The following is a 13,646-nucleotide window of genomic DNA, read 5'->3' as shown; positions in this document are numbered from 1 at the left end:
CCATTTAGCCCATCCCCCCTCCCACAACCCCTCCAGCAACCCTGTTTGTTCTCCATATTTATGAGTCTCTTCTGTTTTGCCCCCTCCCTGTTCATCCTTGTCTTTAATTGTCTTTTTTGATTCTAGTCATTCTGAGAGGTATGAGGTGGTGTCTCATTTTGTTTTTTCTTTGAATTTTTCTGATGATTAGTGATGAGTATCTTTTCAGGTGTCTGTTGGACATCTGCATGTCTTCTTTGGAAAATGTCCATTTAGGTCCTCTGCCCACTTTTTAAATTGGATTGTTTGCTTATTTTTGGTATTGAGTTGTGTAAGTTCTTTACATAATTTGAATCTTTTTTTTTTTTTTTACATAATTTGGATCTTAACCCTTTATTGGGTATATCATTTGCAAATATATTCTCCTATTTAGTAGCTTGCCTTTTTTCTTTGTTGATGGTTCTCTTTGATGTGCAAAAGCTTTTTAATTTGATGTAGTCTTAATAGTTTATTTTTGCTTTTCTTTCCCTTGCCTGAGGAGACATATTTAGAAAAATGCTGCTATGACTGGTGTCAAAGAAATTACTGCCTGTGTTTTCTTCTGGGAGTTTTATGGTTTTGTGCCTTACTTTAGGTCTTTAATCCATTTTGAGTTTATTTTTGTGAATGGTGTGAGAAAGTAGGCCAATTTTTATTCCTTTTCATGTAGCTGTCCAGTTTTCCAGCACTATTTATTGAAGAGTCTGCCTTTTCCCCAGTGTATATTCTTGCCTCCTTTGTCATAGATTAATTGACAATGTAAGTATGGGTTTATTTCTGGTCTCTGGATTGTGTTCTGTTGATCTATGTGTCTCTTTTTGTTCCAGTACCATACTGTTTTGATTACTACAGCTTTGCACCATATTTTGAAACCTGGGATTGTGATACTTCCAGTTTTGTTCTTCTTTCTCAACATTGCTTTGGCTGTTTGAGGTCTTTTGTGCTTCCATAAAAATTTTAATATTATTTGTTCTATTTATGTGAAAAATGCTGTTGAATTTTTGACAGGGATTTCATTGAATGTGTATGTTTTGGGTAGTATGAAAAATTTAATAATATTGATTCTTCCAATCCATGACCATGGAATCTTGCATTAGTTTGTGTCATCTTCAACTTCTTTTGTCAGTGCTTTAGTTTTCAGAGTACAGGTCTTTCACCTTGGTTAAGTTTATTCCTAGGTATTTTATTATTTTTTGGTGCAATTGTAAATGGAGTTGTTTTATTAATTTCTCTTTATTCTACTTCATTGTTAGTGTACACAGGCACAAGAAAATTTTGCATATTAATTTTATATCATGCAACTTTACTGAATTCTGCACATTTACTGAATTATTACTTCTAATAGTTTTTTTTGTGGAGTCTTTAGGCTTTTCTATATATAGTATCTGCAAATAGTAACTGTTTTACTTCTTCCTAACCAATTTGAATTTCTTTTATTACTTTTTCTTGTCTAATCGCTGTGGCTAGAATTTCTAGTACTAAGTTGAATAAAAGTGGTGAGAGTGGACATTCTTGTATTTTTCCTGATCTTAGAGGAAAAGTGCTGTTTTTCACCATTGGGTCTGATGTTAGCTGTGGATTTTTCATATGTGACCTTTATTATGTTGAGGTATGTTCCCTCTAAACCCACTTTGTTGAGATTTATCATAAAAGGTTATTGAATTTTGTCAAATACTTTTTCTGCATTTGACGAATGATCATATGATTTTATCCCTCATTTTGTTAATGTGGTGTATCCACATTATTGAACCATCACTGCATCCCCAGAATAAATCCCACTTGATTGTGGTGGATGATCCTTTTCATATATTGTTGAATATGATTTACTGATATTTATTGAGGATTTTGTATGTATGTTACTCAGAGATATTGACCTGCAGTTTTTGTTTTGTAGTATGTTTATGTGGTTAGAGTGTATTTGAAACTTTCCTCTTATTTTATGTTTTGGAAGTTTGAGAAGAATAGGTATTAATTATACTTTAAATGTTTAGTAGAATTCTTGACCTTGACTTTTATTTTTTGGTAGTTTTTTGAGTACTAATTTAATTTCATTACTAGTTATTGGTGTGTTCAGATTTTCTATTTCTTGTTTTGTTAAATGTTTTTTTAAAGAAAGAGAGTTTATATGAGCAGGGGAGAGGGGCAGAGGGAGGGAGGGAGGGAGAGAAAGAGAAAGAGAGAGAGAGAGAGAGAGAGAGAGAGAGAGAGAGAGAGAGAGAGAATCTCAAGCAGGCTCCATGCTCAGTGCAGAACCCAACATGGGGCTTGATCCCATGATGCTGGAATCACAACCCAAGCCAAAATTAAGAGTTGCTCAACTAACTGAGATGCCCCTAAATTTTCTATTTCTTCTTGGTTCACTTTTGCAAGATTGTATGTTTCTAAGAATTTATCTATTTTTTTCTGGATTATCCAATTTGTTGGCGTATAATTTTTCATAGTAGTCTCTTATAATTCTTTGTATTTCTGTGGTGTCAATTGTTATTTATGCTCTTTCATTCTGATTTTATTTATTTGAGTCCTCTCTCTTTTTTTCTTGATGAGTCTGGCTAAAGATTTATCAATTTTGTTTATCTTTTCAAAGAACCAGCAAGCTCTTGATTTCATTGATCTCTTCTGTTTTTTTTTTTTTGTTAAATTTTTTATTTATTTCTACTCTGATCTTTATTCTTTCCTTCCTTCAACTAACCTTGATCTTTGTTCTTGCAAGCTGAAGTGGGTGCAAACTGGCAGTGGGAAGGAGAGGGGAGAGTCCCAGAGCTCTTTGCACAGAGTGCAGAACTGAAACTGAAGTGGGTGAAGGTCATGTTGTCCCAGGGCACTCCATGCACAAGGTATCTAAAGCAAGGCAGGGCATGGGCTGGAGGTTCCCAGGGCACTTTGTTGGGTGGCTGGAGCTAAAGCAGGTGTGAGCTGGGAGGTCCCAGGGCATTCTGAGCTGGGAGTGCCCCCATAAATCCATCTATAGTCAAGGTGGTATGGGCCTGGTGTGTTCCCCGGGTGCTTTGCACCTATGTCACTTGGGCAAGATGGTTGGAACTGTAGTGAGCATGGACCAGGGGTGCCCTGGTGTGGCTTTGGCCACCTTGGTGGGATTACTGGGGATGTCATGGGCTAGGAACCTGGGACTCACTGAGGTAGTAGACCAGCTAGGGCACCCAGGCCCCTTTTCTGTCCATGCTATCAAGGTAGAAAGAGGATGCAAATCGTGGTGCTTGCCAGCCCCTCCAACCCAAAGGAGTTTTAGTCACTTCCTTGCCATGAGGCAAGATTCTAAGGCTAGTTCTTTTATATTCTAGCTGCTCCTTTAAACCACAGCTTTTTATCTGTGCCAATAGGGTCCAGGGCTGGTATGGGCCAAGGACCCAGATCTCACTGAGAAAACTGTCAGCTGTGGTATCAGGATCCTGCTTTTGCCTATGCTATCAAGGTGGAGGGGATATGTTAACTGTGGTGCTTGCCAGCCCCTCTGACCCATAGAGAGTTCCAGCAGCTCTCCTAGTATTTGGCGGAGTTCTAGAACTGCATCTTTTATATTTTAGTTGCTCTTTTAAATTGCATCTTTTCCCCCTGTGATTTCAGGGCAGATGAATCTGCTCATGGTCCCTCAGTCCTATCCCTCCCTACTGGAGCATCAAGGGTGGAAGTTTCCTCTGCTACCATGTCTCCACCTCTCTTGTGATTCTCTTTATGGTCGTTCTGTCTTTCATTGTGTAGAAGCCATTCACTCAGTACTCAGTTCTTCAGGAGGAATTTCTCTATAAATAGATGTAGATTTGGTGTGTCCATGGAAGGAGGAGAATTCAGGGTCTTTGTAAGTTGCCACTTGGGACTGGAGCCCTTCAAAATTCTTTTTTTAGTGATTGTTAGCATACTAGGAAACAGAGATGAGGGCTTAAGTGTGGAAGAAGAAGAGTTAAGCCAAATGCTCTTTGGGTTTCTTATCAGCATTGCATTATAGATACTCTTTCTTTCCTGTTTCATTTGGACTAAGAACAAACTATGTTTTCACACTGGATAGGAAACTAAGACAGAAAGTAAACAATTTAGAGGACAAAGAGAGAGCTATGGCTACTTATATTCCTAATAATGTAACAGCATTTGAATAATTTTGCTGGTTATTTTCTGTTTGGTGCAGAACAAAGTCTATAGATTTAAATGAGAAGCTCTCTTTTTAATCAGATCTACTCCAGCAACTTTTTAATGCTAGGCAATTATAAGCCTCCTTAGGTATCACATTATAATTTCCAAAGTGAGTTTATTATTTATATAATGATTGTTGGAATTATGTTTTGTAATTTACTTAAATTTTTTTTCTTTCAGCTTCTAGAGGTGCTCCATTTGCTTGTTATGATGAAGTAAACTCAAGAGGAGATAGATATGGAAACTGTGGCCGAAACCATTGTAGATATGCGTATGTATTTAGAAAATTATAATTGTGTTTGGGATGTTGGTTATATATTGCCAAGATCCTAGAATGTATATGATAATATATCTTATATCTTATTATATGGCAGTTTATCACACATTTCTTTGTTTCATGATCTGAGCTGAACAGTATTACCCATTGCCTACAAATAACATGTGTTCAGTGCCTATAATGTTATAACAACGATATTTATAGTGAGAATTATTTATCCTGTTTTACTAATGACAGAATTGAAAAACAGTGATAATTTGCTCAATTCACTTCACAGAAGTGAAAAACAGTGATAATTTGCTCAAATTTCATAAGCTAATATCAGACAGATCAGGGCTGTCAGGTTGCAAATATCATTAATTTTTCCCTTGCCACTTCGCCTCACAAAACAAAAAGAGTCACATCATACATAAGTCACTGTGCTCAAAAAATTTGCTGAGAGAAAATTATTGAGACCTGGAGTTAAATTAGTAAGACACTTTTTAAAAAAACTTAGGTATATCAGCAATCTATGTTATTTCAGTAAAAAGAGAATATTTTTTCTGCCTTATGCTTCTAGTCATCTTCTATGTGGAAAATTAGTTTGTGCTTGGCCACACAAAGAATTAGTGTCACGTGCAAATTTATCTGTGATTTACACACATGTACGGGAAGAAATGTGTGTATCTACATATCGGAACCAAAACAAGGCAAATAAAAATCCATGGACAACAATTGACAGTCCTGAAGAAAGAGATGATACATTTGTAGAAGATGGATCTGTGTGTGGTCCTGATATGGTAATTAGAACAACAACACTTAAAGTGTTTTAAGAATTTTTTTATGGTTATACTCATTTTGAACATATACCAAACAATTCATTTTTAAACAGACTTATTGAGATATTATTTACCATAAAAGTTACCCATGATGTGTACAAATATTTGCTTTTGATTAATGTATGGAATTGTACAACCATCACCACATCCAGTTTTAGAACATAGCATTACTTCCCCAAATTTCCCTCTTGCCCACCTTTCCCCATAAGCAGCACATCCTATTTTCCCAGATACTAACATCTAACCATAATATGGTACATTTGTTATAATCAGTGAACTAATGTTGGTACATTCTTATTAAATAAATTCCATACTTCATTCAGATTTCTTTTACCTAAAGTCTTTCCCAGGATTCCACTCAGGATACCACATTACAATTATTAGTTATGTATCCTTAGGCTTCTCTTGACAGTTTCTCATAGTTTCTTTGTTTTTGATGACCTTGACAGTTTTGAGGAGAACTGGTCAGATACTCAGTAGAATGTCCCTCAAATTAAGATTTGTCTGATGTTTCTCTTAATGATTAGGCTTGGGAGGAAGACCACAGAGGTAAAGTGCCTTTTCACCATATCATTATCAAATGTACATAACTTGTTGATTTTAACCTTGATGGCTTGCCTGATGTAATGTTTGTCAGATTTCTCACTGTAAAATTACTCTTTATTTCCCTTTCCATGTTGTCCTTCCTTGAAAGAAGTTACTATGCATAGTCCATATTTCAGGAGTAGGAAGTTATGTTTCACCTTAGGGGCTCAATAGCTCGTCTATTTTTCTCCGTTTATATATTCAATCATTTATTTGTAAGATTATAGACTCATGGATATTTATGTTATAGTCTGGGTTATAAACCAGTGCTACTGTATTTCTTTCATTGTTCAACTTTTTCTAGCTTTGGCCATTGGGAGTTCTTTTAGTTGACTCATGTGTCTCTTTGACAAACTCCTAACATTTTGAGTTTTTGTTGTTGTTCTTTTTGAATGCTTCCTTACTTTCTGGAATCACAAGATGTTCATTCATATTGTATGTTTCCTACCCCAGTTTCTAAAATCAGCCATTCTCTAAGAAGCCCTGGTTCATCTGAATGGGAAATGGTATTTAGAAAACAAGATCTAGGTATTAATTGTGCTTTTTCTACTGGAGTGTCACTGCTTCTGGTCCTATCAACAGACAGAGCTAGGAAATCTATGTCTTTATAATATTCATGTCTATGTAAACATATGGATAAATACATATGAATATATGGTGTATGTATACATGTATATATATTCACACTTACACTCATATGGGTGTGTGTGTGTGTGTGTGTGTGTGTGTGTATATATGTATGTATTTATATATATATATATATATATTTCTATATATACCTACATTAAAAAGAATGAGGTCAAAATTATACTTCCAAATTGAATCCACAATATAAGGTTCATTCTAGCCTCCTACCTTTTCATATTTGTGACTGTTTTCAAAAAACCAAACAAAAGAAATAAAAAATATTTTATTCAAGAATTATTTGGGTTAATTCATTTTTCCTACGTGATGTGGTTAGATTATTTATTTGAAAACAGTACGCTTTGGGATTTTCCCTTGTCCTTGTTCATTTTATTTTATTTTAGTTATTGATATGTGAAATATAAAATAATTTTTAAGATTCAGAACTATATATGATTATACTCAGAGAATTATCATCTTTTTATCCTTCTACTCCATTCCCATTCCTACAAACTTTCTATCCCATTCCCATTACTCTCCCCTACTCCCAATAGAAAAACAATTAGTTTTTATTATTTGTTTCTATTATCTTAGTTTTTATTTAATTTCTAGTTATCTTACCTTTTAGTTTTTGCACAGTGGAGCTGATACGTGCATTTTTTATATCTCTTTTATTAAACAAAAATTAGTATACTATATATGATTTTGCACTTTTTGCTTAACACATTTTGTTGGAATTAATCAGCTTTAGAGTGCTTCCTTAATATTTTATATTTTCTGGCTGAATTTTATTTGATTTATTAAAATTAATGCAATTTTTAAATTATAAAAAAATACAAAATGACTTGAAAATAGAGAAGAGGAAAAAGAGGAAAAAAGCATTCATACTATCATCACGTAGAGGTAAATTCTCTTTGTATTTCAGAACACTTATTTCTAGTATTTTTAATGATTATAATATGTTTTCACTGTTTTAATAATACAAAATTAATAAAAGTGTAAATTATAAAGGTAATATATCTTTGAATAATTTTTGAAATGGCAAAAAATATGAAGAAGAATAACCATTACACAGAATCTGTTTACTTAGAATTAGCCACAGTTATTGGTGGCCTTTTTTTTCAATTAAACTTTTTATTTTGAAATAATTACACTTTAATGGAAAGTAAAAATAGTTCAGAGAGGCCTTGCCTATCCTTCACCTAGATTGTCTTAATGTCTTTAACCTGTATGGTATAAAAAACAGGAAATTGACTTTGGTATAAACCTTATTTAGATTTCATCTCTTTTTATATGAGTGTGTGTGTGTGTGTGTGTGTGTGTGTGTGTGTGTGTGTGTGTAGTTCTTTGCCATTCTATAGCATGTGTATATTCATGGAACCACCACTACAATCAAGATACAGAACTGTTCCATCACAAAAATGGAACTGTCTAATGGCTTTATTTGTATTCATACCTCTCCCCTGTATCCCTAATCCCTCATTCTAATCAATTCTCTATCTCTATAATTCTGTCATTTGGAGAATGTTATAATAATAGAATCATGTAGTAACCTGTAGAGATTAGTTTTTGTCACCCAGGGTAATATCCTTGGGATCTATTTAGGAGGATGCATGTGTCAATAGTTTCTTCATATTTAGTGCTGAGTAATATTCCGTTGCATAAATGTACCACAGTTTGCTTAACTATTCATTCTTAACCATTAAGAGTATTTGGGTTTTTTCCAGTTTTCATCTATTACAAATAAAATTGCTATTGACATTTGTGTATAGGTTTTGTGTGGATGTAAGTTTTCATTTCCTGGAGTACAATTGCTGAGCCATGTGGCCAATGTATAAGTTCCTAAGGAATTGCAAATCTATTTTCCAGAGGGTTGTACCTTTTTACATACCCATCAGCAAGATATGAGAGATCCAGTTCCTCTGCATCTTCACCAGCATTTGGTATAAACAATAATTTTTATTTTAGCCATAATAATAGATGGATAGTGATATCTCATTGTGGTTTTAAGTTGCACTTTCTTTTTTATTTATTTATTAAAAAAATTTTTTTTTACCATCTTATTTATTTTTGAGACAGGGAGAGACAGAGCATGAACAGGGGAGGGTCAGAGAGAGGGACACACAGAATGTGAAACAGGCTCCAGGCCCTGAGCTGTCAGCACAAAGCCCGATGCAGGGCTCAAACTCACGGACCGAGAGATCATGACCTGAGCTGAAGTCGGCCGCTTAACCGACTGAGCCACCCAGGCGCCCCTTAAGTTGCATTTTCTTTTTTTATTTTTAAATTTATTTTTCAACGTTTATTTATTTTTTTGGGGACAGAGAGAGACAGAGCATGAACGGGGGAGGGGCAGAGAGAGAGGGAGACACAGAATCGGAAACAGGCTCCAGGCTCTGAGCCATCAGCCCAGAGCCTGACGCGGGGCTCGAACTCACGGACGGCGAGGTCGTGACCTGGCTGAAGTCGGACGCTTAACCGATTGCGCCACCCAGGCGCCCCAAGTTGCATTTTCTTAATGGCTAATGATGTATATCTTTTCATGTGTTTATTTGCCATTTGTATATCACTGTCAATAAAATGTCTCCTGAAGTCCTTTTTGCATTTTCTGGTTGGATTTTTTTAAGTTTATTTATTTTTGCGAGAGAGAGAGTGAGCGAGGGAGGGGAAGAGAGTGTGAGACAGAATCGCAAATAGACTCTGCATGGTCAGCACAGAGCCTGACTCAGAGCTTGAACCCATGAATCACAAGATCATGACTTGAGCCGAAATTGAGTTGGATGCTTAACTGACTGAGCCACCAAGGTGCCCAGTTTTTTTTTTTTTTTTTTGGTCAAGTTTTGAGATTTCTATACTGGATGCTAGTTTTTTTTTTATCAGTTATGTGGCTTATAAATATTTTCTTTTAATCTGTAGCTTAATTTTCATCCTCTTCACATGGGCTTTCACACTTTCAAGTCAACTCAAAAAGCGCGTTGCCTAGTCCTAGATACCCAAAGTTTTCTCCTATGTGTTTTTCTAAATGTTCTTTATCTTGAGTAAATTTTTGAATAAGGTGTGAGATTTAGGTCAAGATTTAGGTCAAGATTGTGGATAATGCATTATGGTTCTGCAGAGAAACAGAATAGTGTGTGTGTGTATTTACAGAGACAGAGGAATGGCTTATTTCAAGGAATTAGGTCATTTAACTGTGGGCGGTTGGCAAATTTGAAATCTATAGGGCAGGCAGGCAGTCTGTAAATTCAGTTAAGAGTTGATATTACAGTGTTGAGTCTGAATTCTGCAGAGCAGCAGGATGGAAGCCCTGGTTGGTTTCTGTGTTGCAATCAGGAGAATAATTCTTTATTGGGAAAACGTCAGTCTTTGCTCGTAAGGCCTTCAACTGATTAGATGGATCCCACCCACATTATGTAAGGTAATTTGCTTTACTCAGTGTCTCCTGACTTAAATGTTAATTGCACCTGAAAAATACCTTTCACATCAAACAACTGTGCGTCATAGCCTGTCCAACTTGACACGTAAAATTAGCCACGACAGTTGTGTAATTGTTCTGGTACCATTTGTGGAAAAAACTACACTTCATTCATTACATTGCTTTGCACTTTTGTTCAGAAACTATTGATCATACTTATGTGGGTATATTTCTGGGGTTTTATTGGTTTTATGTTCCTCTACCAATAACACAGTGTTGATTACGTTAGCTATATAAGAAACCTTATTTTGTGGTAGAGTGATTCCTTTCATTTTATTCCGTCAAGATTGTTTTAGGTATTCTATCACTTGTACTTACCAATATAATTTTAGAGTAAGCTTCTTTTTTTCTTACAAGCCAAACTTGCTGAAATTTTAATAGAAATTGCATTAAACATATCAATTTATAGAGAATTGACATCTTTGTTACACTGGAACTTCCAACCCATGAACTTGGAATATTTCTCCATTTATTAAAGCTTTCTTTGATTACTTCTATCATCATTTTGCATTCTTCAAAAAACCAATCCGGTACATTATTTAAGTGTATACATATTTTTTTCATTTTCTTTTGAATGATTGTAATTATTAGAACTTTTTTTTGTATAGTTGACACACAACGTTCCATTAATTTCAGGTGTACAACTTAGGGATTCAACTTCTTTTTATGTTATGCTATGATCACCACAAGTGTAGTTATCATCTGTCACCATACAATGCTCTTACAGTACTACTGACTGTAGTCCCTGTGCTTCACCTTTTATTCCATGACTTGTTCATTCCATAACCAGAAGCCTGTATCTCTCATTCCCTTTCACCCATTTTGCTCATCCCCCCCACTTCCCTTGTCAACCATCAGTCTGTTCTCTGTATTTGTAGGCTGATTCTGCTTTTTTTGTTTGTTTACCCATTTTTGTTTTTTAGATTCCACATATGAGTAAAATCATATGATATTTGTCTTTCTCAGTCTGACTTCTTTCACTTAACATAATACCCTCCAGCTCCATCCATATTGTCACAAATGGCAAGATCTCATCATTTCTTATGGCTGTGTAATATCAGAGCAGTACAGTACTGGCACAAAAATAGACACATAGATCAATAGAATAAAATAAAATAGAGAGCCCAGAAATAAATCCATGCTTGTGTGGTCAATTACTATATGACAAAGGAGGTAATAATATACAATGGGGGAAAAGACCGTCTCTTCAACAAATGGTGTTGGGAAAACTGGGCAGCTACATGCAAAAGAATGAAACTGAACCACTTTTTTACACCAGACACAAAAATAAATTCATAAGGTATTAAAGATCTAAATGTGAGACCTGAAACCATACAAATCTTAGGAGAGAACACAGTCAGCAATTTCTCTGACATAGAAACATTTTCCTAGAGATGTCTCCTAAAGCAAGAGAAACAAATGTAAAAATAAACTGTTGGGACTACATGAAAAAAAAAACACTTTTGCACAGTGAAAGAAATTCTTTTGTGCTTTTAAATGTTGGTTTCCTCATGTTCATTGTTAGTTTATAGAAATGCCATTACTTTGTGTGTGTATCTTGCATCCTGTAATGTTGCTGAACTAACATACTAGTTCCAGGATTTTTTTTCAGAGTTTCTTTGGGATTTCCTACATAGACAAATCATGTAACTTGGAAATATAGACAATATTGTTTCCTCCTCATCATTCTATATACTTTTAATTTCTTTTTATTGCTTTACTGCCATGGCTAAAACTTCTAGTGCAGTATTGAATATAAATGACGAAAGTGGACATCCTTGCCTTGTTCCTGATGTTAGGGAGGAAAGTGTTAGGCCTTTACATCACTAAACATGATGTTATTTGTAGTTTTGTTTTGTTTTCTTTTTGTAGATGCTCTTTATCATGTTGAACTAATTGTCCTCTACTGCTAAGTTACTGAGAGCTTTTATCCTGTGCCTTGGGTTTTTAATTTTTTTTTTATTTTTGTCACATGTTTTTTTTCTTTGTCCTTTGATGTAGTCATATGATTTTTCTTCTTTACTTTGTTGATATGTTGGATTACACTGATAGATTTTTGAATGTTGAACCAGCCTTATATACCTGATATAAATTGTTCATGGTTTATAATTCTTTTTATACATTATTGGATTTAGTTTTCTGATATTTTATTGAATAATTTCTGTATCTAAGTTCATGAGAGATATTGGTCTCTAGTTTTCTTTCTTTATACTGTGTTTATCTGATACTGAATACATTATATGACTTCATAAAATGAGTTTGGGAAGTACCCCCTTCTTTTCTATTTTCTGGAAGAGATTATTTAAAAAATATATTAATTGGTCTTGAAATGTTGGTTGAATTCTCCCCTGAAATAATCTAGGTCTGGAGTTTTCTAAGGAACTTTTAAATTATGAATTCAAAGTCAGTGTTATAAGTATCTTCATGTTATCAGTATCTTACTGGTGAATTTTGGTCATTCATGATTTTCTAGGACTTGGTCCATTTCTTCTGAGTTTTTGAATTTATGTCTGTAAAGTTGTTCATGGTATTTCTTATCATCTCTTTTAATGTCTGAAGGATTGGGTAGTGATAACCTTGACTCAATTTCTAATACTGGTGATAGTTCTCTCTTTTTATACTTCTCAGTCTTGGTAGATATTCATCAGTTTAATATGGGTTTTCAAAGAACAATGTTTTTGTTTCATTGGTTTTCCACATCATTTTCCTATTTTCAGTTTCATTAATTTCTGCTCTTTCTTTCCTTTTACCTTGGGTTTATTTTCCTCTTCTCCAGTTTCTTGAGGTAGTAACTTAAATTATTGATTTAAGGCCTTTCCTCATTTTGAATTTAAGCATCTTGTGCTATAAATTTCTGTCTCAGCACTACTTTAGCTGTACCGCACATATTTTGATATGCTATAGTTTCATTTCCTTTCAGTTCTATGTGTTATTTACTTCCTTTGGGAGTTCTTCTTTGACATGTGAAATATTTAGAAGTGTGGTGATTCCTGAAGGGATAGGAGGAGTTTCCCCAGGCCAAGCAACAGCACGTCTCTCAGGGCGGAGGGGTGTATTAGAATCCTCCATTTGGTCCCTCCATCCCTTTCACCCTTACAGTTACTTTTATGTGTCTGGGTAGGGAAAGGACTCTCAGATCACTAGGATCTGAGAAGATCAAAAAAGCTTGCTGGGCTCATTTGTTTGTTATGTTTGCATCTCTCCTTCCGGTTGTACCCATCCACCTTGGTTCATCTAGACATGGTAGTGGCTTTCCTGGTTTGGCTGCTTGCTCTGTTTAGGCTCCTTCTCCAATATTACTTGCCTGTCCTGGCACTTCCTAGAGAAGGAAAGAATCTCTAGAGTTTCAAGTTAGTGGGGCTGTGGGGTAAAAGTAGCTTCCCAACTGGACTGTTTGCCATGACTAAGTCCCTCTTGCTGGCTTTGCCCAGCTGTCCTTTTATTAGGAGGAAGAGAGGAGAGTCTTAGGTCCCAAGTGGAAGGAGAAAGCTTCCTCTGGCCATTTACTATTGGTGGGGTTCTAAATGCATCCCTCTTGCAGCTGATGGTGTTAGTCTTGATATCCTCTGATGTTGTCAGAGGGGATAACATTTGATCTGGGGAAGGAATGAGCCTACCTGGATTGCCTTCTGGTACTAGTTTGAGGTGCAAGATCTGGATGGACTTCTGTTGGGTTGGAGCAGAGGGGAGATGGGGAGAAGCACAAGAC

General features: G+C 35.3%; 1 protein-coding gene across 2 annotated transcripts in view; it reads left to right on the top strand.

Annotated features, from left to right (window-relative positions):
- LOC101097969 (disintegrin and metalloproteinase domain-containing protein 5-like) overlaps window positions 1–13,646 on the top strand; it is a 128,542-nt gene that overhangs the window by 88,948 nt on the left and 25,948 nt on the right. For both annotated transcript variants that reach the window (XM_006930748.5, XM_019828533.3), the window contains 2 exons: window positions 4,342–4,432; window positions 4,998–5,217. In XM_006930748.5, the coding sequence (XP_006930810.3) occupies window positions 4,342–4,432; window positions 4,998–5,217 (311 nt within the window). The remainder of the gene's footprint in view (window positions 1–4,341; window positions 4,433–4,997; window positions 5,218–13,646) is intronic.

The sequence above is a fragment of the Felis catus genome, chromosome B1, assembly GCF_018350175.1.
Source record: "Felis catus isolate Fca126 chromosome B1, F.catus_Fca126_mat1.0, whole genome shotgun sequence".
Taxonomy (NCBI): domain Eukaryota; kingdom Metazoa; phylum Chordata; class Mammalia; order Carnivora; family Felidae; genus Felis; species Felis catus.
Note: the sequence above shows the minus strand (reverse complement) of the source record. Positions and strands in the feature narration are given on the sequence as shown.